The following is a 25,027-nucleotide window of genomic DNA, read 5'->3' as shown; positions in this document are numbered from 1 at the left end:
ATGTGCGGCTAATACCATGTGCTAGCTGCTAAAAAAAATTCCTTTCCTCAAAATTTCAATATATGAAAAATAATTACATTCTTTGAGACATATGTAACTATAACTTATTTGCAAAACTAATTACAAACTTTTCTTTACATCATAACATTTTATAGTTCCATTTTCCTAGTAATGCAATTCATTGTATTTACAGGTTGGCACAAAGTTTTAAGTGTCTTTACCTTTTTACTAACCTGTAAGGCTATCAGGACGGGGTGGAACCATTCTTTCATAGATATCATACTGTTGTGTATATTGCTCAATATCATGAATTGTCCTTTGTAATGTTGTTCCCAAATGCTGTGGAACGGCAGTCATTCCAGAACGCTTTGGTGATGAAGATCCAACTTGCGTTTGGGGTGGAGAGCCAACTCTTGTCTGTGTTTCATTTAGCGAAAGAGGTGAGCCAACTCTGACAGATGACTGGTATTGTGGAGTACCTCCATTGGGGTTAGTTGGTTGCCTAGATGTTACTGAACCCATGCGGCGTACTGCTACTGGTGAAGCAGGTCTCTGTGTAGCAAACGGAGATGCTGCTCGTTGTACAGGTAGTGTTGTTGATGAAAACACATTAGAATTAAGAGACCGTGATTCAGTGACAGATGGTGAACCATAGCCACTCCCTAGAGAAGTTCTGAGTGATCCCCGTGAAGGGGAAACTCCTGTGGTGGTTACATATGAGGGAGATTGGGCTCTTGATGGAACAGAACTTACACGTCTCATGGCTCGGTTGGCAGGTATGTTTGATGTCTGTTAAAAAGAAAAACAATGTATATAACATCGTTTTGTTTTTGTATGATACAAAAGCCATTGGGGTTTTTAAAAAATCAGCCCTTCAACTAAGACAGCTATTAAAAACCTACGTTGTTTATTCACAGTCCGCCTTAGCCACTGAGACTCAAGGTGGATTACACACTGTGAGTCAGCATAGTCATTATCAAAGACTTTTCAATAAAATATGTAATGGGTGCATACATGCAAATTTGCAATTATTTAGAAAAAACATAGAAATCCAATACAGAGCTGAGGAAATGCCAAAGCAGAGCACAAGCTATTCTACAACTGACATATTAGACAACATAGAAACTACTTGGTAGAATCATACTTATAGCAATAGTAGTGGAGTCTATGGTCCATCAATATTTACAGCAACAATTCAAGCAATGTATCTTTTTCTGGTATAATTAATTTCAGGGTACATTTCAGCTACAAATTTAAATATTCATTCCAGCCAAAGTTAAACACTGATGAGTACTGTTATTTTGATGGTACAGTCATACTTAGGTCTCGCCTTCTGAAGCTAATTAGATTGATAAGTTTGTAACGCTGGCTGGATAAAAAGGGCTGTTATAGATTCCACCCAGTTTGCACTTCTGGAGAATACTGGGGGGGAAAAAACACTGTTTCATATCCCAATCAAAAAGCAGAACTACATTTCCCTTATGAGGGGCCATAATGGAATGTCAGACTAAAACAGGTTCTGATGGAGATACATCTTTAGCTTAGTGCCAATTTTTACCTACATTAAAAAGAGGAATGCTGTAGCAATCATCTCAAAGCCCTGCCTATTCTCCAGGGCTCTGAACAAATCCTGGTGAATTTAGGCCTCGTGCATATCCCAGAGATTGCAAGCCAGTCAAAGCTCATAGAACTCCATGGGGTATGATGGGAAAGGGTGAGCTAGTCTTACTTTAAGAGGGAAAAAGAGATACTTTCCCCCTTAGACAGGGAAAAAGCAGTCCTGGATGCAGGCATCAGCTTAGACAGGCTTTTTATGTTGGCTTTTAATTAAGATTTAGGGTCAGGTTAGGGAAAGAAATTTGTTTTTGGAAAAATAAACAAACACCCTGTTAAGGACCCATCAAATCTACCTTTCTGTGTACAGGTTATATGACCAGGATCTCTGTGAGGTAAAAGAGTGGCCTAGAACTTGAGTGTCAGCCTGTAAATTATGGTAAAAAGGTTAAGAGTTGAAATCTGAATGCTGAGGAACCATGTTTGGAGAAAAAAGAATTAAATCTCCCCAGTGTTTGTTTTACTAAGGCTCAGTTCAACATCTTAACTCATAGTGGGGAAAATAGATTAACTTCTGGGGAGTGTAGTTGAGAGCTAGTTGTACATTCCATACTAATTATACCACCTTAAAAGTTTATTGTGCTACACCTTATTTTTGTGTAAATAAATGTATGTTGTTCAGATGTTTGTTGTCATCTGTCAAGTCAAAATAGCTATGTGAAAGAGGTTATATTTATCTCACAATTAAGTACCATATTATTTGTGTAGTAGGGTCACAAATCAGAACCCTTGAGGGACAACACTTACATGCTACTAACCAGTTTATAAAGCTTGTATCTCCCCTTTTTGTACTGATTGTGGGCAGCTGAGTGGTGTTTAAACAAATAAAGGGAGATGTATTGTCGAAGGCTTTCACGGACGGAGACCACGGCTATACAGCCCAGAAAATCCACAACAACCAAATACAGGGAGATGCCAGAGTGTGGGATTTGGACAGCCATAAGTCCAGAGGGCAGTTACCTCAGAAGTCTCCCTTGTCTCTCTCTTCTCCCCTACCCATCCCCTCCTAATTGCTGTGTCACCAGATTCCTTCTCTAAGATGGTACCAACTATCAGTGTCTTTGAAAGAACTTATATTTAATGTTTTGAAAAATTGATTTTGGGAAGCGTTTACCAGTTCAAGGGGTGTTTATTGCTGTAAATAATTAACTAAACATTGTATCCCTCAGAGTCTTTTTTAATGGAATACCAAAACAGATGTACATTTATTACGTTGAAATAAAGGACTTTCAGACTTCGTTACATGTACCTGAACTAAAGCTTGTCCTTCAGCTCTTGAGCTTCTCACCAAATGGTTATTATTTGTGCCAATAAAGGAATGCTGCTGTCTGTTTTCTCCTTTGTTAAGGTTCTGGCTATTATGGAAATTGCTTACTTCCTGATATCCACTGTCTGAATAGGAATTCATCTGTGTTGAACTTCTTGAGTTACCCACTGATCCTGGAGACATAAAGCATAATGAAGCTGAAGTTATTATACAACTATGGGGGAAAATGATTGAAATGATGAATCTCTGTTTATTTGAATGGTATATAACAGACCCTCACTTTCATGGAGCGATGTCTGCTCTGGTGAGTAGAGATTCCCTTGTTCTGGCTCTGTTCCAACATGATAAGAAGTAATATGAACACTCTCAGATGTTCTGAGTTTATTTACACCTGCGTTTGGCAAATCTGAAAGCAGAGTTTCATTAGTTATGGATAATATCTGTATCTATTTACACATACACAGAATTCAGCATGTCAACATTTCATCTAGGTTTTATTCTATATGTTTTGTGTAACGAAGATAATGGATAAGAATAATAAATAGAAAAGGGAATAGTTCCTAATTATAGGGTATTATATATTAATATTATTCAACAGGTATACATTAATTCCTTTTAATTTGTTTGTCCTCTGCATGAATAATCATTTTTGGCAATTTGGAGTTTGAAATATAGTCTAAATCAATGTGTCTTGCTTTAATTTTCCACATTCTTTTTTTGCAGGATATTCATGCTAAACAATTGATTACAAAATGTAAAGTGCAAGAGAAAAGAATGTAAAAGAAGGAGTGAGGGATTCTCGGGCAGGGGGGAGTGGAGTATGGCATGGGAGGCTGCAGCAATAGTGGAATGAACAGAAATTTCATCACCTTGTGTGAACTCTTACTCCAGGTGTAAACATGTGTGTGGAGAGGGTGTCTGCTGATTTCCGTTCACGTGGAAGCCCATTATGTTCTATCCTGCTGGGTTGCCAACAAGCCTTCCTTTTTAGTTCTTTTGTCTTTCTTTTTGACCTCCTTTCTTGATACCCACTAGTTTTTCTTCTCCCTATCTTAACATAGGTCATAAATACAGATGTAGCCCATCACCACAACAAAAACATAAGAGCCAGCTGCGTAAGTAGGACCCTACCTAATTCCATCATATTAACTGTGGAAAACAGCTGCTCCAGAGAGAAGCCAAGTTTCATCTAGTATTGAGCTACTAGAATGTTCTTCAAACCTTTTCACTTATTAAACTGTGTGCCTTTAGCCTCAAGAGGCTATCATATTTGCATTCTGCCACAGTAAGAACTGTACCCACATTTCAATTCGACTCAAACAGGCTGGACTGCCCTGCTGTAATTAAAGCTATTTGACTTTCCCACCAAAAATACACTGCCCTGGTCACAACCAAGATTGCCTCTCCAACTGAAGGCCACTTCCCCCTCCCACATCCTGCTGGGAAATTTCTACAGGAATCTCCTTCCCTTTGTAAATCAGGGAACTCACTAGACCGACCCTCCTTACCATTCCCTTTCTAAACTCTAGAACAGTCTTCTTTTTGGTTTGATGCTGATCCTATAACTGGGACTAGAATCTCTTCCACTGGCCATATTGCACTTCCACGAGCTTCACTTGCTATGTGCTGCTAAAGAGGCTATCCAGCTGACATTCAGCAAGTGACCCTATCTACTTGCAGACCATAATAAGATTGGTCTGACCCTGCTGTAATTAAGGCTATTTGACTTTCCCACCCCTTTGGTCTGCCCCTTTGGATTACCTTTCGGATTTGGGGCTGCCCAGATGATTCAACCTCTGCCTTGGAAAGATTTCCTGCCTGGAGTTGCTTTAGTCTTAATCTACCCTCTTGCTCAGTTTCTCTGACTTCTGCTTTCTTCTTTGACGACACTGCACATGTTGTGGGTGCTTAGAAAATTTGGCTTCATTTAGTAAGCTTTCCGGTGTGTAGCACTGTATTGCTAGAGTATTCTAATTCTCCAACCCAGCTGTCTGTATTGTATCCCTCAGTAAACTCTGTCTCTAATTTCCATCTATTCTGATTCTCAGTACTACTGCCAAGCCTGTAAAGATGCCTCGCCACCTTGTCAACAGATCCTTTATAGCTCTTGCATGGGCCAGTGCACAAAATGAAGGCCTTCCTTAAGCAAGCCATTTATTTATTTATGCACCACCTTTCTCACCCACCACAGTAGTGGAAAGCAGTGCACAAAAACTAGCAATTGAAAAAATGGACACGAAAAACATGACTATACAAGTTTCCTTCAGCTTAATTCACTCCTTAAAAAAAATGCCAAATGTCCACCTAAAAACAATGGCCTTACATTTCTTACAGAAGGTGAACACAGGGGTCTTCTGTAACTCCTAAGGAAGGGCCTTCCATAATGCTGGAACTATCACCCCAAAAGATCTGGCCTGTGCTGTGGCAAATCTGACCGTTTAAAGGGAAGACTCAACCAGGACCCTGCCCTGGGAAGATCTGAGTAGGTGAGCAGGTTCTTAATGTGTAGAAACTATCAGTTTCCTTAGCGAAGGGGTGAAGTGGGGAAAGGAGGATTTTTTAAAACAGGTTATTTAGGACCAGACCAAAAAAGGGGCCACAATCACACTGGTACATATCTAGTGTACAGTGTCTCCACGCATGGCAACAGTTTTGTTCCTGAGGGTTTCTGGATACTCCAGCGTTTCAGTAGGCATAAGAATGGGAAAAGAGGAAGAGATCCTTTGTGTTACCTTGTTCCATTCATGCTATATACTAGGTCCAACTATATTTACTAAGCAGAGAAAAAAAGATTCTTATACTTAAAATATGCTACAGGAAGAAGTAATTGTGTGTAAGAAATACTTCTGTATGTGAACATTCAATACTTAAAAAAAGATCTTTTTGTGCTAAACAGGTGCTGTTTTCTTTTCAGCTTCCAAAGCTGAACATTACATATTTCCTAAGTAAGAAAATTCTGAAGCAGATGCAGGTGAACATGTTGTTAGTTATGATATTTATTCTTGTACTTTATATATAAAACAAATATACTTGCTTCAAAGGCTCCTATAGTCTGAATAATAAAGGCACAGTAGAAAGGCACCAGAAGGCATACAGTTTGTAAGTGGAAATTGCTTCTTTTTTGAATTCATTTGTCTTGTTAAACTCCAGGCAACACTCTTACTTATCTAACAGGTGATTTAAAGGGCAAATCGCTTTTTCAGGACAGTTTTTTTTAAAAAGGTAGAATTAATTATTGTAACAGCAAATTTGATGGCTACATGGTACACTCTGTATGTAGATACCTGGTGGAATGCTCTGTGTGTAGATACTCGGGCCCACCAAGATCTTTTATCCTTCTGGCAGGCCTGCAAAACAGAGATGTTTCACCAGGCATATGGTTGAGGCCAGTCTCGTATCCATCTGATAAGCCTCCCTGTTGTGGGGGGTGGGGGTGGGGTTTGTATAGTTATCTTACCCTCCATGAGAAGTCGCAGTGTGATCGAAACAGCTGCAACCCTCTTCCTTGCACAGTTTTAGCAGGGGTGAATAAAATGAGTTGCAAATCTTGTGAAACTGTAATTTATATTGTACGATGATGTGGTTTTTATCGTTTTAAATTGTCTTATGCTCATTGTGACCTGCCCTGAGCCCGCTTCTGGGAAGGGTGGGCTAAAAGTTGAATCAAATAAACAAACAAACAAATAAATAAGGCAGCAAAATGGGGTAACCCATGAGCAAGGTCTGCATTCCTTTACTTGGGGGACTGCCAACATGCAGAAAAATATTTGTAACTTGATCTCTCCTTCCAAGTGGCCCAAAGAACAATTAGCATGTTGAAGACAACTGTGCCAGTTCAAGGTGCGGAGGGAGAATGGTGGGGGCAGATGGTCTGCTGAAGCCATACAATAGGATCTTGGAGAAAGATACTGGAGATAAGGGCTGTGTGCCAGAAGGCATCCATCCTCCTTCCATAAACCCTTCCCCCACCAGTGAAGTTTAGTATAAGATTTTAAGGCTCTGATTACTTTAAAGTCAAGATAACCCTAGGAGGATCTAATTCGCATAGGAGGAAAAGTAGTTCTTTCACTCTAAATTAATTACTTTCTCCAAGGGCTCTCTAAGCTCTTGAGATGAATGAGTCCCCTAACAACTTACTGAACTCATGAGGTATGCATTCCCCAACTCTAAGTGTACCTTTACACACAACGCAAACTGAAGTTTAGAGGAAGCTCCAACTCACCTCATGTTTAAGTGTGACTGTAAGCTTACCATTAATACAGTTTTGTGTGGGTGCAAATCATACACAGGCAGGAAGAAAGTCTTCACCCCCTCCTTTCCATCCCAAGCACTTAAACTAGCAGAGAAAGTCGGGGGCAGGGGGCTACTTGCATTATTTCCTGGTTCCGTAAGTCTGCCTAGGTGTGATTAGATGAAACAGGAAGATCCTTGGCAGACATGTGGAACTGCTAGTTAAAGGGTGTGGTATGGAAAGGAGGAGATAAAGAGGCACTTCCTTATTTGCACCCCCCTGCCCGCTGCCATTGTTTTTGAGGTAAACTTCTAGTCACGTGTTCCTCCAAACCAAACTTGAGTTTGTGTAAAATGTGAAGAAGCCCCAAGTTTCCTATTTTTAAAACTCATATATAGCACGGGAAGAGAAATAAATGTATCATAGTCCTGATCAGGGCTCAATGACCAACTTTCTGCTGACTTAGCCCTGAGTCTCAGAAGTTAGGGCAACCATGCTGTAGTGCTAGACTAGCAACGTTCAAAGCAAGGGAAACAGAAAACTACTTATATATCTCTGCAACTCAGTCAGCCTATGGTACTTCTTATGGGCACCCAATCTATGCAGTTCTATTGTGGGCTGGTCATCTCAACAACACAAACCCACTGTGAATTTTTTTGCTTCCACAGCTGCTTGATGTATTTTAGGATGGTAAATACAGCTGCAGCTTAAGAATTAAATCTATATCCCAAAAGCAATTCCACATTTTCTTGAAGCCTGGCAAGAAGGAAAAAGCCCCCAAATCCCTCCACAATGTATCCAGATTTGTTTGAGCTAAAAGTCTAGCTCTAGGGGAAATGAAGGAACAAAATCATAGGTTCTTAAATTGTAATTCACAGGGAAATCCAGTAGTGTTGGATGACCAAAAAAAAAAAAAAAGTTCAGGGGCACCTAACAGATTAACAACATTCATTTCTGTACGAGCTTTCATGAGTCAGAGTTCAATTCTTCGACATATCTGAATGAGCTCTGACTCATGGTAGATCATATTGATATAAATGTTAAAGAGCCCCTGGACTTTTGTTTTATTTTGACTTTCAGCCAGTCTTTCAGCCTAATCTATCTCATAGGATTGGTATTGTGAAGATAAAAATAGAATAGGAAAGAACAATGGGGGAGTTGTTATGGGTCCCCACCGGGGAGAAAATTGGGGGATAAATATCTAAATAAATGCAACTTCCCAAACATGTCCACCAATCATTTAGAGATGTGGGTTTTTTTTCAAATGAATGTTCATAAAAATATACAAGAAATGTTTGTAACTTTGTCAGAGAATAAATCACAATTCCACAATGTAGAAGACTCATACACTAAAGAGGGCCAGTGGAGTGTAATGTTAGAGCACTCGGCATCCACTGATAGAACAGGACGAGCCACGTAAAAGAAATTGGCTTTATTATAGAAGAATGATACAGGAAAATGCTGAACCGAAGTATATTCTCTGAGCAGTAATAAAATGTAGAAAGCTATCGGGTGACAATAGTTTTTTTGGGGGGGGGGGAATGATGAAGGATCACCTCAAATCTGAATGACAAACAGATGTAATAGCAGAATGAACAACAGCCTTAAAATGAAGAGGTTTTTAAAACCAAACAATGTATAAATATTTGCAACATATATCTGCTTCTATAATATTTTAAAACTTTGGAAATATTTTAATGTTAATGAGTTATGTTTGATTAACATGAGTTCTATTTATTTAATTATCTAGTTTTATTAAAACAAATCAATTTATTAGAAACATTTCTATGTTGCCTTTTCACCCAGACAGGGTCCCCCAAACATTAAAACATTTAAGACATTAAAACAGCATTTAAAATAGAGATAATATCCCATGGCTGATATATCACCAAATAGTATCAAGAGAGTAAAGGAACAAACCCCTAAAGAAGGCAGTAGGTTGAGAGAGAAAAAAATAGAATATGAACTATTAATATCTGGGGATCTGAAACATCTAGGGAAAATCTACAAAATCTTATTGCATTTCTTACAGAAATGGAGCAAGTAAAAACTTGTATGATAAAATGGATGGAAAATTTTGGAGAAACGATTTCAATGAGCCTATGGGAATATCTATGGACTAAGGACATAAAATTTGGTATAAAATGTTCTTTAGATGGTAGACTACTATCAAAGACATTACGAGAATTAGTAAGGGTTATAGTGGACAGTGTTGGAAATGTCAAAGCATGGATGCAACATTGTACCATATGTGGTGGACCTGTAAGAAAGTGCGAAAATATTGGATACATGAAGAGATGCAGAAGATTCTCAAACTCAGATTTGAGCTAAATCCAAAAAACATGCTCTTAAATATCCTACTAATAAATGTTAGAAAAGAACAGGAGACTTTTTCGTTACATGGTGACAGTAGCAAGAGTGTTATATGCAGCAAAATGGAAAACAGATCTATGTCCCATGTGTCACAGCGGATAGATAAGATTTATGAACATGCATCAATGGCCAAATTAACTACTTATATACATAATAGACCAATAGCTGGATTTTGGGGGAAACTGAAGTATTTATTTGACTTCTTAGGCAGAAATTAACAATTACGGTAACTTAGTATAAGGATAAGAACATAAAACACAAATGACTAATAAAAAAAGTTGATACTATAGTTTTTATAAGTAACCAAGGAGAGCGAAGTAGAGATCCATTATACAATTATGTTTAGTTATGGCAAATTTTGAATGTACTTTTCTATTAGTTCAATGTAATTTTAAATGCAGTGCTTGTATAAGTCTCAAACTAATTCCAAATGCAGTTTATATAAGTTTGTATAAGTCTCAATTCAATTCCAAAGTAGTGTTTGTATAATCTTTTTATGCACTTTCTATTTCCACATCTTTTCTTTTTAAATAAAATTTCTATTAAAAAAAATAAAATAGAGAATATAAAATATTTAAACAATTCAATAAAAAAGTATAAAACACACACACACAAATACAACCAGAAAAGAGGGTCAACAACAGTTATTGGAGGTATGCCAAAGAAAACAAAAAGGTCTTTGCCTGCAGGAAGAAGACAATGATAGAGGGAGCCAAATGAAGCTCCCTGGGCAGCGAGTTCCAAAGTTTTGGTGCCTTTCCCGAGAAGGCCTTTTCTCAGGTTGCTACCCATCTAGCCTCAGATGATGTGGGTACCTGAAGGCCACACCTGCTGCGCCTTTACAAGCCAAGCTTGTAAAAGGCACCCCTGGTCACTACTGCTTCCTGTTTATCCAACAGTATGCCTGGGAATAGCAGCACTGCTCCTTTTTAGGGGGAGTGCAATCCCATCCAGAGTAAGAGATATCCCAATTCCTTGGTCCAGCCTCCTCCCACACCAATAGAACTTCCATTTTGTCAGGATTAAGTTTTAGTTTGTTAGCCCTTGTCCATCCTCAAATTTTGTAGCTTTAAAAAGTGGTATGGTGAAGATGACAAAAGGGAAAGCGCAAAAAACATATAAATTGTTACATGTTAACACTTAACTTCTGTTCTCAAGAGCAAGATTTAGGTCTAGTAGCACCTTAAAGACCAACTAGATTTCCAGAGTATGAGCTTTCGAGAGTCCAAGGACTGTCTTGCTCTTCTACTATAGACCAACGTAACTTCCCATCTGAAACTATCTTCTATTCTCATGCAATTCCAACTTGAACACAAAATAAAAACCTATCATTTATAGCAACTGCTTACAAAACTAGCATCTTTTTTGGCAAACTTTTTAACAGACTGAGGACATTTCAAGAATTTGCTATGAAAGCTTATCACAACCAATGGGAGACTGGGCTTAAAGGGCTAGTATGATAGTTTTCATTTTTTCCTCTTTATGAATAAGCAAAATAGGATGACTATACACATTCTTTAAACCTCATGTAATACACTACACTGGCAATGGTCCCCAATCTTGTTGAACCTACGGACTCTCTAGGAATTTGGAAAAAGGGTAGCGGACACCTCAAAGTGGCTATTGTAGGAGGAGCTCAGTCATAAAATGCTGAGAGGTTCCAAACAAATGTCCCATGACAGAGGCAGCTGTTTCCACATGGGTGTTTCCTGTAGACCCAAAGGTGACATCTCTGAAGGTCTTCTGAAGCATCTCTTGCTCCACTGAGGTAAGAAAAAAGCCATGACTGAACTTTGCTTTGAGGAAGAAACAAGTGGGCACCAGGAACAACATCAGCAAGCACCATGGCACCAATGGGCACTATTTTCAGGATTACTGTATAATGATTTTTATTTTCCTCAGAGTCACAATGTAATGTCTGTATGAAACCTTTCCATATCCCTTCAAGTAACTGGATAGGTTTATTGAGTTCACACTAGGGTTGCCAGCTCCAAGTTGGGAAATTCCTGGAGATCTGGGGAATGAAACCTGGAGAAACCTGGAGAGAGTGGGGTTTGGGGAGGGAAAAGACCTTGGCATGGCATAATTCCATAGAGTCCACCCCGCCAAAGTAGCCATTTTCTCCAGGTGAACTGATCTCTGTGGCCTGGAGACTAGTTGTAATTCCGGGAGATCTCCGGCCACTACCTGGAGGCTGGCAACCCTAGTTCACACTACATAGAATAAGATATAGCAGGCGGATTTTTTATCGCTTCCCATAATAAACCCATCATGTCAGTTTGTCTTCTAAGGCGGCACATTTCAGAAGATTCTGGGGTATGTTCTAGGGCTGGATGTGAGCGCCTAGGACCTTTATACTGAGGTTTACCCCATTTCCCTCCCCCCAAAGGAATTTTTTTCTAGGGATGTATACTGAAAAAAAAAATCAGTATGCTTTGGAACATTGATATCAAGAAGGCCATAAATACTGGTATTCCCTATATTCAGGTTCTCCAATACCGGTTTTGTATTTGGACCTGGGTTCTTTTGGGAATTCCAAAAACTGACTGGGTCCATTATTCCCTATGGAGGAATTATTCAGGAGGCTGGAGGGCTGATTTCAAAGCAAATGACACCAAAACTGCAGTGAAGTGAAGACGGCCTGTCCACTAAAGACCCCCTAAGTTTCTACAAAATTGGGTGAAGGGGTCCAATTGTATGTGACCCTAAACAAGCTGCCTCCATTGTTTCCTGGAAATGTTGGAAAGTGCTGTCAAGCCGTAGCTGACTTACGGCAATCCTTGCTGGAGTTTTCAAGGCAAAAGATTAACAGATTCCGGGGGGTAGGAATCCAATGCTTTCTCCAGGGTAAAAAAGGCTTAGCCAATCACACAAAGAGCAACTACTAACAAAAAGACTTCCCCAATGAACCAAAAAAAGCCCAATAGAACCAGAGAACCCCAGCAGAAGCAACCTGGCAGCAGGCAGCAGAAGGCATGCACTCCAAAAATTATCCTGTCCTGAAGCTGCAGCCAGCCACAGCAACGTCTTGCTGTTTGCAGTTTTCCAGGGGAAAAAAAAAAAGATGAGGGAGGGAGCCAAGGCAAATGTCACAGGCAAATGGCAACAAGTCAGGGGGAGCTCAACTATGATTTTCTCACAGATCACACGAGAAAATCATGACTGGAAAGTTTAGCTACCTCGAACATGCTGCCATTTGTCCATGACAATGGACTCGCCTCCCTACCCCTCCTGGTTTTTTCCCTGGGAAAAACAGCAAACAGCAAAGAAAAAACAAAAAAAACAAAAACAAAACACCAACCCCACCAAAGCACACGCACACACACAAAACCCTGTTGCAACCTTTCGAATGCTGGCTCTGATTATTCCTGAATATTTTTAAGATTAATTGGAAACAGCAATACCAGTATATCAGAGAATCCCAATATCAATTGGGATTCCTGAATATACCTGAAAAATACCAGTAAGGTATTCAAATAGCAAATTTACATCACTGTATTTTGTAGCCACATGTATCACATAAAGAGGACTCTTCACTTCAACTGACACAGCAATAATATGATTAATGATACCATGTATCTCATACACTCATATCGCAAACAGCAGCGTTTTTGAAATGCATACTGAAATGGACTCTTATGCACTCATGGTCCATTTTTCCCCCTGCACAGAGGTGATAAGCAGTACATAATCTGTACCCCTTATACATCACTAACAGAAGTTATGACCACTTAAACAGCATATACATGATGAACCAATGGATTCCATATTTCATATTTTCCTATGAAATATATGAAAGCAAACCTTGCTCCATTGGTTCATCAAAAAGCTACTTTTGCAAAAATGTGTATGAGAAACATTCACAGTATTTTATTCAGTAAAAGACTTCAACATGAACAAAATCAATACAGTATCTTGCATGCAAGAAACCATACCCAATTTGTGTTAGTACAGTTATTAACTTGTGAATGAATTTTAAGAAATCTATTGCATTTTTAATGTACACCATAAAAACAAACCACTGTACCTGCTGATCTCCAGGGAAATGATTTTTCGGTAGAGCTATAGAGAAGGAAACAAAAACAAACCTTAAGTCTTTTCAAAAGCTCACTCTTCATTTTATAATCACATACGGCATGATCAATACTTGTGCATAAGGAAGAATCCCTATAGGGTTCAACAGAGTCCTCTTTTTACCCTTCCATCCTCTCAGATGAACATCTGCACAGCGTTAGGGCAGTCTAGTGAACCATAAGTCCATATGCATCCTCTGTACCCCTTTCTAACCCTTCCCCTCTACTTACTCAAGTTCTGAGAGAACTTGATTTAGCAAATAAAAAGGGATGATGTGGCAGGCACAAAAGCCACCCTCCTCCCAATTCTAGTAACATCTATCTGTGCACGTGCAGAGGGGTAAAGAAGAAACAGGGTTCTGGTGAGAACCATGGGAAGTCCACTGTACCTATACAGGGTGAAGTTCATATGTGTTATATTTTCATATGAAATATATGAATTCAGAACTGCAAAAGTCATTAACTCAAAAACTTCACAATCAATTGCTGCAAACAAGGGAAACTAAGGAGTTTTCTCTACTCAGGGATTACCCAGTAACTTTAAGGGATGTATCAACAGTTCCATCGAAGCAAAGTTCTAGGTGCTCAATGAAGTGCACATCATTTTGTAATCTCAGATATATCTTAGCAAAATATTACTTAAGCAGTTCACTATTGTTTCTGAAAATCAACACAGTGGTAGGAAACAGTAACAAGTATAGGATGTAATTTTACTAAAAAGTTAAGCACTTTACAAGCGATCCTAAACAGAATTATACCCTTCTAAACCCACTGATTTCAATGGAATTAGAAGGGTAAGACTTTGGTAAGGCTTGCACTGCTAACATCCTATCAATTATATTGTGTACCAGGTACATGGAAACAATCAGACTGTATTCTTCCAACATGCAGAAAAATAAAAAGATTATTTATCAATAGCATCTTTCTCTGTTTGTTCCTTTACAACGTGAGATTTGCTAATAAGGCATTTGTACCATTCGAAAGCCAATTTCTGTCAGATGACAAAATGTTTAGATGTATTTGCTTGTAAAATAAAATTAGAAGGGAAGCTACTTAATTCATATTCATTTTATAGACTTCAAGTCTCTGAGAAGAGAGAATTTAGCACTACCATTTAAATTATCCTATGTACAAGACATGAAAATGTACTACTTATTTCAATATATTTAATACTAACTTTCCGTAGGACAGAATTAAAGTCAAAGACTGCTTGATGCAGTCTTGCATAGAAAAAACTGGATGTAAATAGGGCACCTCTTGCACTCTGACACTTGGCATGGTTTTAGCATTCTTGCTTACAGCTAACATTTTGATCCTAATCTCATTACGAAGATGATTTTTTAAAATCATTAGGAATCAGTACCAAGGAAATACACTTTGGATAAAGTATTAGATATATGCTATAACACCCCTCCCCCTTTAGACTTAAAAGGCACTAGAAGTGTTTTTAAATTCAAAATCAAAAAGAGTCCAGTAGCACCTTTAAGACGAACCAACTTTATTGTAGCATAAGCTTTCGAGAATCAGAGTTCTCTTCGTCAGATGCATGGAGGGCAAGAAGAAAAAGAAGAAGTTTCTTCTTGCCCTCCATGCATCTGACAAAGAGTACTGTGATTCTCGAAAGCTTATGCTACAATAAAGTTGCTTAGTCTTAAAGGTGCTACTGGACTCTTTTTGATTTTGCTACTACAGACTAACACGGCTAACTCCTCTGCATTTTAAATTCAAAAATAACAAAATATTTTATTTAACACAGATGGGAAAGGTCAGGTGAAATCAATAGTTGAAAATTTCTGAGGTAACTCAATATAGAAAACTCTGAGGGAAAATCAGTACAAGCACACACTGAAGGAGTAAGGCCTAATGTTTCAGACTAATGAGTGTTTCTTAAGCTCTTCACAGTTACTTAAATCTTTATGTTGAGAGGCTTTTGTTCCATTGTTTCCCTAAACACTTTAGTATACTTTCTTTGAGTATTCTCTTATTCTTTTTGGTTTCCAGAAGGCTGATGCCTCTTTCCAGTACCCAAACCCCTTCTCTTGAAACACCAGTACTCATCTTGAGTCTTTAACTGACTCTTAAGGTCTCCAAAGAAGGTTTCTAACACCACCAGACCAGAGATCTCTTCAGTCTTCAGAGCTAACTCCCTGTTTGACTGGGTAAGGAAATTCTCCTCTCACTAGAAGATCTATCCCTTTCCTTTGGCCCAAATGGGAGTCTGCAGCTACTTCCCAAACTTTTGTGCCAACTTCCCCCCAGTTTTCCTGTCTATGTTAAACCGCTTTCAGTTAGGGCTGATTTCCCAAACTGTCAGTACTCGACTCCTCCAGCTAGCGCTGAAATCAGACTCCTCTCTCCACAGCTGCCTCTGATGGAAAAGGCAACAGGGAATGATTTCAACCTCTTCGTCACTGCAGCCTACTGTCCCGTGTGGTTTTTATTCCAGGCAGGTCCTGTGAGCCAAAGAATTGGCTTTCCTGTTGAAAGGGACTTCTGGAGAGAGGAAAATGTGAGGAGATTCTGCAGTCTTTGAGTGAAGATCTTTGTGCAAACTGATGACTAGATCCATCTTGCTGCTTGCCCAGTGAGCCAGTTACAGAGTCAATGTACACAAGAGAACATTTACATGTAAAAAAGATGGTTGCTTTATGATTTCATTAGCATCTTCTCCCTATGAAGGGCAGGAGCATGCCCACTGCCAGGTGCTTTAATGTCACTTCTGGAAGTGATGTCATCATGCCAGGTCGACCTCCCCCCCACCCTCCGGCTAGGTAAGGGGACCTGGCAACCCTAGATAAGCCTGCAATCTATATGGTAGAAAACTCTACCATATGATGAGCTGGTCATCTGTATTGTTAGGTATTTTAATACAGTTTATAGTATAGATGCTGTATACTCATGGCAATTAATGCCAGAAGAGCAAAGACTAGGGTTGCCAGATCCCCGCCCCCCAGGCTCTCCACTGTTCACATGCGCACTCCTGGCCTCCACATCATATGGGCGTGGACCACCCTGGGAGCGCTCCCACACTCCACAGGGACCCAAATCTGGGTGATTCGGCCAAGATCGGGCCTCTGCAGAGTGCAGGAGCGCTGGTGCGCTTCTCAGCAGCCCGATCTGGGCTGATTCCAGCCTGGAGTGCGCCACACAGGGCAGGAATTAATCTTCTTCTCATAAGATGATATAACCTACCTTCTTTTGGTTTGAAAAGGATTCTACTACCCACTCCATCTTGTCAAACACTCCTAGTTCTATGGTGTCTGTGTCAAGTGGGCTTCAGCTTCTTCTGACACTTATACTAAGAATTCTTAAATAGAATTCTTCTTCAGGACAGTGATGTTACAGTTAAGGCAAAAGTTTGACCTTCCCTGTAAGACTCATTCACAAACTCTCTCTGAACAATCAGAAGCCAACTGCCAGCCCTTCAGCCGGGTTCTAACTGACCAATCAGAGAGGAGAGAGAAGTCTGTCACTCAAGCTCTCCATTCCAAGCAAGAGTTAACTCTTTCCCTCCCAGCTCTGTGATTGCTGCACTTAAAAAACCTGTTTTCAAGTGCAGTTTGTCACAACAGTTTACAACATCACTCTCCCCTTTTCCATTTTATTCACACAAGTCCATGAGGTGGGCTAGGCTGAGAGTAGGGATCTCTTTCCCTTTCCCTTAGTGGGGGCAGAGGATCCCCTGCTCCCAGCCTCCACCCCCCCCATCTGTCCCATGGAAGCAAAGGTGCAGGAATAGGTTGGAAATCTCTCCAGAGCATGCTCCACATTGCTATCACATTATTCCAGGAACGACATTATTCCCAGCATGACATGGAAGTGATCTGGAGTAAGATAGGTTCTCCTTGTGCACCCTCCCATCCCCTAGTTTAAGCCCTGAGGGACCTGGCAACCCTAGTTGAGAGCAAGTGGTTGGACCCAGATCGCCCATGGTGAGCTTCCATGGCAGAGTGGAGATTTTAACCTGGGTCTTCTAGATCTCAACCCAACATTCTAACCATTACACTATGCTGATTCTCAACTCCCAAATTGCCAAAGTTTGTTGTTTTGTCAATAGAATGTCAATACTTTCGTCAACAGGAATTTTTTGTAATTACGTTTTCAAAAGAAGATTTAAAGTTCTTTTAAAAAAGAAGTTTGTAATCCTCACCACTGGAGCTGTAATTTAAAGTGCAACAGAAATGTAAAAAAACCCTGATAAATTAAGTCATTGGAAACACTCAATTTTAAAACTTTTATCCCTAAACTCATAAATCAAGTTCTCCCCAATGGTGGCTCATTTTCTCATGCCTAGGTAACAATTTCTGAATATTTTACAATAATTGTAATATATCTTCTAACTAAAATGTGGAATCTGCACAATAGCTTAATTACGCACATTAAAAACCACTCTAATTAGCAGAGGCCCTTAATCTCATTTTGTCTTTCAAACACAGCTATTGGTGCTAAACAAATTTCCTTGTTCAGCTACAGATCAAGTTTACAAAGATGTGCGGATGTGAGCAAGAAACCAAGAGATTTCTAGTTCGCTAAGGAGTGGAGATAAAGTATTCGGCGCACAGTGTGTGTGGTAGGCCTAGTTTCTATCTCAGCTACCCCTTCTCTCAACCTTTGATAAAGGATTCTTTTCTCTTCATCTTCTCACTTTGTTGCCTCCCCTGTCCTAGTTATAGATGAGAGATACAGACAAAAGTACAAGAGAGAGGGAAGGAATAACTCCTTGGATACAGGAACAGGAAACTTCAAGCAACAGCTGCAGTAAGCCACAGTAACAGGAGCTGCCTTGTAGAGACAGAAGCACTAATGGGAGGTTCCTGAAAAGAGCACACCAATGTGGGGTAGTGTTAGAGCTGCGAGCCTCCAGGTGATCGCTGGAAATCTCCCAGAATGATAACTAATCTCCAGATGACAGAGGTCAGTTCCTTTGGAGGAAATGACTGCTTTGGAGAGTGGGCTCTATGGCATTATACTCCACTGAGGTCCCCCTCCTCCCCCAAACCCATCCTCTCCAGGCTCTACGCACAAAATCTCCAGGAATTTCCTAACTGGGAGCAGGCAACCCTAGGTAGTATACACCTTACAAGTCTGATACAAGATCACACATTTTCAGCAGAGGGACATAGGTTTGGTTGAAAAGAGGTAAACATTATTTTTCTGAAAGCCTCATAAATCCAGCAGGGTGTGGTCAGAGGTTGGGTGGGCAAATAAACTATAGATCTGATGATATTGCTTACCATGACAATCATTATTTGTCACTATTTGCAGGAGGTGGGGAGCACAGGTAATTGCACTTACTGCTACATAAAGGGGTGTGTGTTTGAATCATATATGATTAAAGTATATAGCCAACTTGCTGGTCAGCCCTCTCCTACTCCATTCCTTCTATGCTCCTTCAGAAAGCTTCTGCCATTTCTACAAGCAGCCTGCAACCTGAGGTAAGCCTACTTCATGAGGCACAGGTTGTTATCACAGGAGAGTAAATTTTTCCATGCAGTAAACTTCTTCAGTCAATCTGAAGTAACACAATAAAGGTTTAAGCAACAGGGCAGCTTTCCTGCCCTGTCTATCACTATTTAGAATTCTTTGCCAAAGAAATGTCACCCATCTCTACCCTGTTCTCATTTGATATAGACAGCTGAGAAGTACATCGTTGCCATTTTTGTTGTGTGTGAGAATGATCAAACAGTTCTTGAAAATAAAATCTCATTATCTGATCTAAACCCATTTAACACCTACTTTCCAGATGGAGTTTGTTAACTGAAGCAAGCATGACTTTCAATTGTTGTATATACTGTTGCATAAATTTATAGTTGTTACATCAGAAACACTGTTCTTAATTATGTCTTCTTAAATTAATGCCAGAGTGCTTGCTATCTTAGTTCGTAGCTGCAAAAGAATGAAGTGTGGGAGGACTGGGTCATTTCACAGATTGACTATAAAGTACTGATCTTCAGTTTTCGATGAACCACTTTTAAACTAAATCATAGGAACCTCAATTTTTTCTTAATCATGAACATCTATTTCTAAAGTCTCCTTCAATCTCTTCTGCCATCTTTCTAAAAAATCCCAACAAGCAACAAAAGAAATGGTGGCATTGGCATCACCAAACTTAGTTCAGGTCATATAACTGCTTGCTTTTTCTCCAGATTCACCAGTCGAATGCGGTGGTGTAGATTAAGCTTGCCTAGGCACTTTCAGATGCCTGCTCCTGAAATTAAACAGACTATAAAATAGTCTTGACAGCTGCCCTTTTTTTTTCTTTGCTGTCCCATAAAAATATACAGATGGGGAAAATAACATTTTATCAAAATGTAATAATGTAACAGCCACTTAATGAAAATTGCATTACAAATCAGATGTGTGTGCTAAAATACATTTAAGATAGATTGTGGAAGTAATGGCAGGCTTGAAGGTTGGGGTGATAGAATAAGAATATGTCATAAAGAACATCTGTTAACTTTCAGAAATTGAACAAGGTTCCATAGACAAACATATCACATTCAATGCTGTTGACAAGCAATGATTTTCAAAAGTATTTTAATAGATGCTCTTCAGAAGGTTGTATACACTATTTTTCAAAACCTTATCAGATTCACTTGCAGTGTTCATCAGTTCAGCTCAAGGATAAGTGGGGGAGGAAATCAAGATTTTATTATTTCTGTACATGGAAACCATAACTGATATCACTATATCAAAAACTGAAGTTACCAGTCTCTATGCCAATCTCAAAAGCAGCAAAAACCACACGGAAAAATTCCACCTGACATGAATTAAGCATGGAGGCACAGAAAACTGGAAGTAGCTACCAGTAAAAAAGGGACGACGTTTAAGCAATAATATCAAAATATTTTTGTAACAAGGCAGAATACAATAGGAATGTATGGGCAGTTTTACATCCAAAGCATTTTTACATGAGAAAACACCATAGTTGGGACTATCAATCATAAACTGATGAGAACTAACAAGTTTACAAATGAGAATATTTATATGTGATACATCTTCTGAAAGCGATTTTACAAACCATAAAGTACACAAGACTTCAAGACAATGCAGCTCTTCTAAGAAAGCGTGATATAAAATACAAATGTTTTTTTCAGGAAGGCATCTGGTTTAGATATAAAGACCCAGCCTACAAGATAATATCGGAAGTACAGCTGAGGGATTTTGTGCTTAATCATCAAGAGTTCGAGCAAGAAGAAGATCCAGAATCTGAAGGGGGGAGTGGGGAGGAGGGAGTGAGCGCAGCTATTGTAGCTGTTCAAAGAGAACTGAGACCGAGACGGGGGGGGGGGGGAGAAGACCTGATCCTGACTGTAGTTCGTATCTTATAAGATCTACCAATCTAATCGCCTATTAGAAAGTTTAACTTTAAATAATTGTATTATGAAGGGAATTCAATACTTGTAGTTGTAGTCTGTGTTCTTATGTTGTTTTTTCCCTCCCCCTTGTTTCCTTTTCCCTTTTTCTGTTTGTAGTTTTGATGTTAGTAATTAAAATAAAAGAAAATATATTTTTTAAAAAAGACTTCAAGACAATGTATTAATTCCAACTTTTATAATTTCTAGTTTTGCCACTTCATTACCACATATAAATAGAAAATGTTCTACAAACTGTTCAGATGAAGTATTATTAAGGCATCAGTTGCATGGGATATATTTTTAGATGCTTTGTGTTAAAAAAGAAGTCTAGAATAAGATACTGGTCCCCATAATCATCATATTGCCCTTCCAGGTTGATGGATTTATGGCATTTCTTATCTTTTTTCCCCAGTGGTGATCCAAAGAGGTTTACAAAATTACCAGCACAATATAACCAACCAAACAAGAGCACACTATACATTTTGGGCTTGTCTAGAATCCACTGGCCCATCAAGGCCACAGGCTTTAAGAACCACCAACAAGAAGGAAACAAAAGCTCAGTCTAGATCTTAAAAAGTGCTGGAAGCCATCTTCCCACGATCTCCTTCCCATGCTGTAACCAAATGGAGTGTAGCTGTAGCTAAAGAGCAGATCTGAGGTACTTTTGTCACCTCATAGAAGGTACATCCATCTCTTCTTGTAGTCGGCTAGTGGGGATGACTGGGAACGAAAGAGCTAAGACCTTGCACCGCATTGGTACTTTCCTCATGATGCCACCTCAGTTGATTGTGGCTTGGCTGGAGAAAGGGCCCTGTCAGCACCATGGAAGGCATCTGTGCGTATGCACATGGCAAACACAGGTCAAGGTGGCTCTTCATTAGCTCCTGGTTTAATTGCCACCACACTAGAAATCCTATCTCCACAGGTGCAGGAGAAGGGTCAGGCCTGTTTAGGCTGAATGCACAGCCACCAGCTTCTGAGGAATAGTGGCGAGGGGGGAAAAAAGCAGACGGCAACCTGTGAAGAAAATGTTTCTAACACCGTGAAATTCTTTATAGTAAATGGCTTCAACAAAGCGATCAGGGTCTCTGTAGGTTAACAGGCTCGTCTTCCTCGTCAGGCAGTAAGCGACTTTATTTACATAAAATCTTAAGGAGGTTAGTTTAGTAATAGGGGACAAAGACCATCAAACCAAGATGAGTCTTTATAATACTTTATTCAGTACTGAACTAGCAGCTTGCTTAATAAATACTAGAACATTTCAAAGACAGCTACTAGTCCGGAATGATTTAAACAGTCTCTCTCTCACACACACACAGGCTTGCCACAGCCTTCCATGACACATTAGAATTACATAACATGACTGCAGAATTATTTTACATTTACATGTAGAGGTATTCTACCATTAGCTTCAATGTAAAGAGAAGCTCTGTGCATTTGTTTCTTTGTTTCGATTTCTACTCTGACCTCACATTGGCAAGCTCAGGGCGGATTAACATCTCGTTTACTGTCCATAACCCTGAAAGTTGACTGAGGAAGCTTCCTTACATGGGGAAAAGGATTATACTGTGAACAAGTTGTCTAAGAAAACCTGCTATTGCAACCCCTTTTCTATCCCCCCCCCCAATAAAATGGCAGTGTAGTGATTTTCTATGGGACAAGAAGCATTTAAGGTTATTGGACCAATTATTGTATCTGACACCAATGCATTTTCAGGGGACAGATGTTCCATGCGCCATACTGCTCAGCTAACATACACAATGGCAGCTATCAGCTTTCCAAATGTTCAGTTTGAGTACTTCACTGAATGAACAGAGAAGTTCCACACATCATCAATAAAAACAACATTGTTTTGATTTATACTGTAGCACAAGAAATGATCTGTTACAAGCAATAAAGCAACCAAACCACCCTACTAGGTTTGAAAACAACACAGTTTAAAACCAAAGTATTCATATGGCCACGGCATCGGGTTTTTGCAGCCAGCTTGAATGCTTTAGCTTTAATAGGAAAATGGGGTGAATTACCTAAAGCATAACTGCTCTACAGGAGATTTAGATATACATTTTTAATTCCAGCTGGTGGGGACCATTTCCATTTGGAGTTTTACATCCCAGAGGAAATTGACTTGTGGCATAAAATGTTTGTGAACAGAATGGCAATGAGAACAAGTAATTAAAAATGGCTGCTTCAAGAGCTCTGCTTCAGTGAACTGCTCCAAATAAACTGCACTTTTGGAGATGTACTTCTCCAGTACTCACTAGCTGGAATTGGTCTACTATCTACTGTACTATTCTATCCTTGCTATTTTAAAACAAGCCAGTAATAATAAAAAAAAGCTTTAAAGGTTTTATATGAAACTTGTCTTATTGGTTTGCATCCAAATTAGGCATTCCTTCAGCACAAAGATTTCCACCCACAGAGCATAATTTTTCTGTGTGCACCTATCATGGCAGCCTGAAATGCCTCCTGAATCCCAGTTCTCAGGGGAGAAGGGATCTCGAGGAACAGCGTTTCAGAGGGATTTGGGGCTGCTGCAGGAAGAGGGAGGCAGGAAAACTGTTCTCTCTCTCTCTGTGGAAATCCTTGCTCCTGTGTAAACATTAATCTGGATCCAACACATCATCTGTAACCAAAACATTTCATAATATTTAGAGTGAAGACAGGGTCTTCTTGATGTTAGTCATCAATGTTTCATGACATAAATGGATATCCATAGTCTCTGAAGAGGCACCTGTGCTTCCAAGTTTGGCAAATGGCTGCCAAACTTTATTAGCTAGTCACCTTACCTTTAAAAACCATGACTGAATTCATAGAAGGGAACAGGTATGTCTATTGTAAGCAGATGTACTTTCCACTACAGAGAATGATTTTGTTAAACAACACACAGAAAAAGAAAGTAGAATTGCTTTAGTGTCCTAGTCAGTATTTAAAATAAGGGTGATAAGTACCCAAAATCTAGTCAGGAAGATTCTAAGGAACACTCTGATGTGGAGTTATAAAATTAAAAAGATGGTTAACTGCGCTAAGATCTACCCTTTCTATGATCTTCAAAACCTCAATGTAGACAATCAGCTGTCTACTGCCCTCTGCTGATGCATGCCACAAGTCACATATTTGAGGTGGGGGGAAAGACGATAACAGTATCTGAACAATTGCTTAACATCCCATCCTACAACAAAGTCAGGAATGAAACAGCCTACACTCACTCACTCCATTCAGTTTTGATTGTTATTATGTCTTTGTATGTTTTTTAGCTATGGTCTTAATCATTTTAATGACGTGATGATGTTATTGCTTTGGTTGATTTTAATTGTATTCAGGTGTGATTTTATTATGTATATTTTAACTTATTAGCCACATTAGTGGCTTTTATAAGGGCCGAAGGGTGGGAAATAAATATTATTAGAGCCTCATCTCAAAAATAGGTTAGTTCCAGTGATCAGAGTTGTTCAGTTTGTTAAAGACAGAGTGGACAAGTCAGTAGTTGGTGGCATTAGACCATATATACACACCCTTATAATGTAAATGCATAACAGAAGCCCCAAGGAAGTGGGTCTTTCCCTTCCCCAAGGACTGATCATGCTGAACATGGTCTGATACTAAGTTTTCAAGCAAATAGTTCTGCCTTGAAAAGTTAAACTAATGTAATTAACACTAGGATACTACTATAATTACAATAGTTCCACCAGCAGAAGGAATCATTGCTGCCTTTCCCAGAACAGCTCCCTGCATCTCTCAAAAAAGTCTTTTAGAAGGGTTAATGGGACCCCATAATAGTGTGGAATGTGTCACAGCAAAGCGCTGTCAGAAAAGGGGGAAAGATCAGCAAAATTAATCCCTCTCACTTTTTCAAGTTTTTGATCTGTTTGTGAAAGAGGAATGATTTGAGAATTCCCCCTTCTGGCTGCCGCACCCTGTGCTACATCCTGTTCTTTTACTGAGGGTAGGGACTGCAACAGAAAGAGAAATGCAGCAAAAATGCCACTAAACCCAACCTGAGGTAACACAAAGCAACATGTGAAAAAAATGGATACTTGCTCAGAAGCCAAGTGCAAGACTTGAGCAATGCAGTCTGCATATGATGAAGGCAGTGACAATTCTCCTTCAC

General features: G+C 39.4%; 1 protein-coding gene across 5 annotated transcripts in view; it reads right to left on the bottom strand.

Moving 5' to 3' along the window:
• The window catches only part of PKP4 (plakophilin 4), a 169,679-nt gene that overhangs the window by 57,436 nt on the left and 87,216 nt on the right, over window positions 1-25,027 (bottom strand). For 3 of the 5 annotated variants that reach the window (XM_054972413.1, XM_054972415.1, XM_054972416.1), the window contains 4 exons: window positions 13,513-13,547; window positions 3,156-3,287; window positions 2,864-3,054; window positions 234-789 (listed from right to left, as the gene is read on the bottom strand). In XM_054972413.1, the coding sequence (XP_054828388.1) occupies window positions 234-789; window positions 2,864-3,054; window positions 3,156-3,287; window positions 13,513-13,547 (914 nt within the window). The remainder of the gene's footprint in view (window positions 1-233; window positions 790-2,863; window positions 3,055-3,155; window positions 3,288-13,512; window positions 13,548-25,027) is intronic. The other 2 variants (XM_054972414.1, XM_054972417.1) reach the window with 2 other exon arrangements.

Source organism: Eublepharis macularius, chromosome 2 (genome assembly GCF_028583425.1).
Source record: "Eublepharis macularius isolate TG4126 chromosome 2, MPM_Emac_v1.0, whole genome shotgun sequence".
Classification (NCBI taxonomy): Eukaryota; Metazoa; Chordata; class Lepidosauria; order Squamata; family Eublepharidae; genus Eublepharis; species Eublepharis macularius.
The sequence above is the reverse complement of the archived record's forward strand: the minus strand, read 5'-3'. Positions and strand labels throughout refer to the sequence as shown.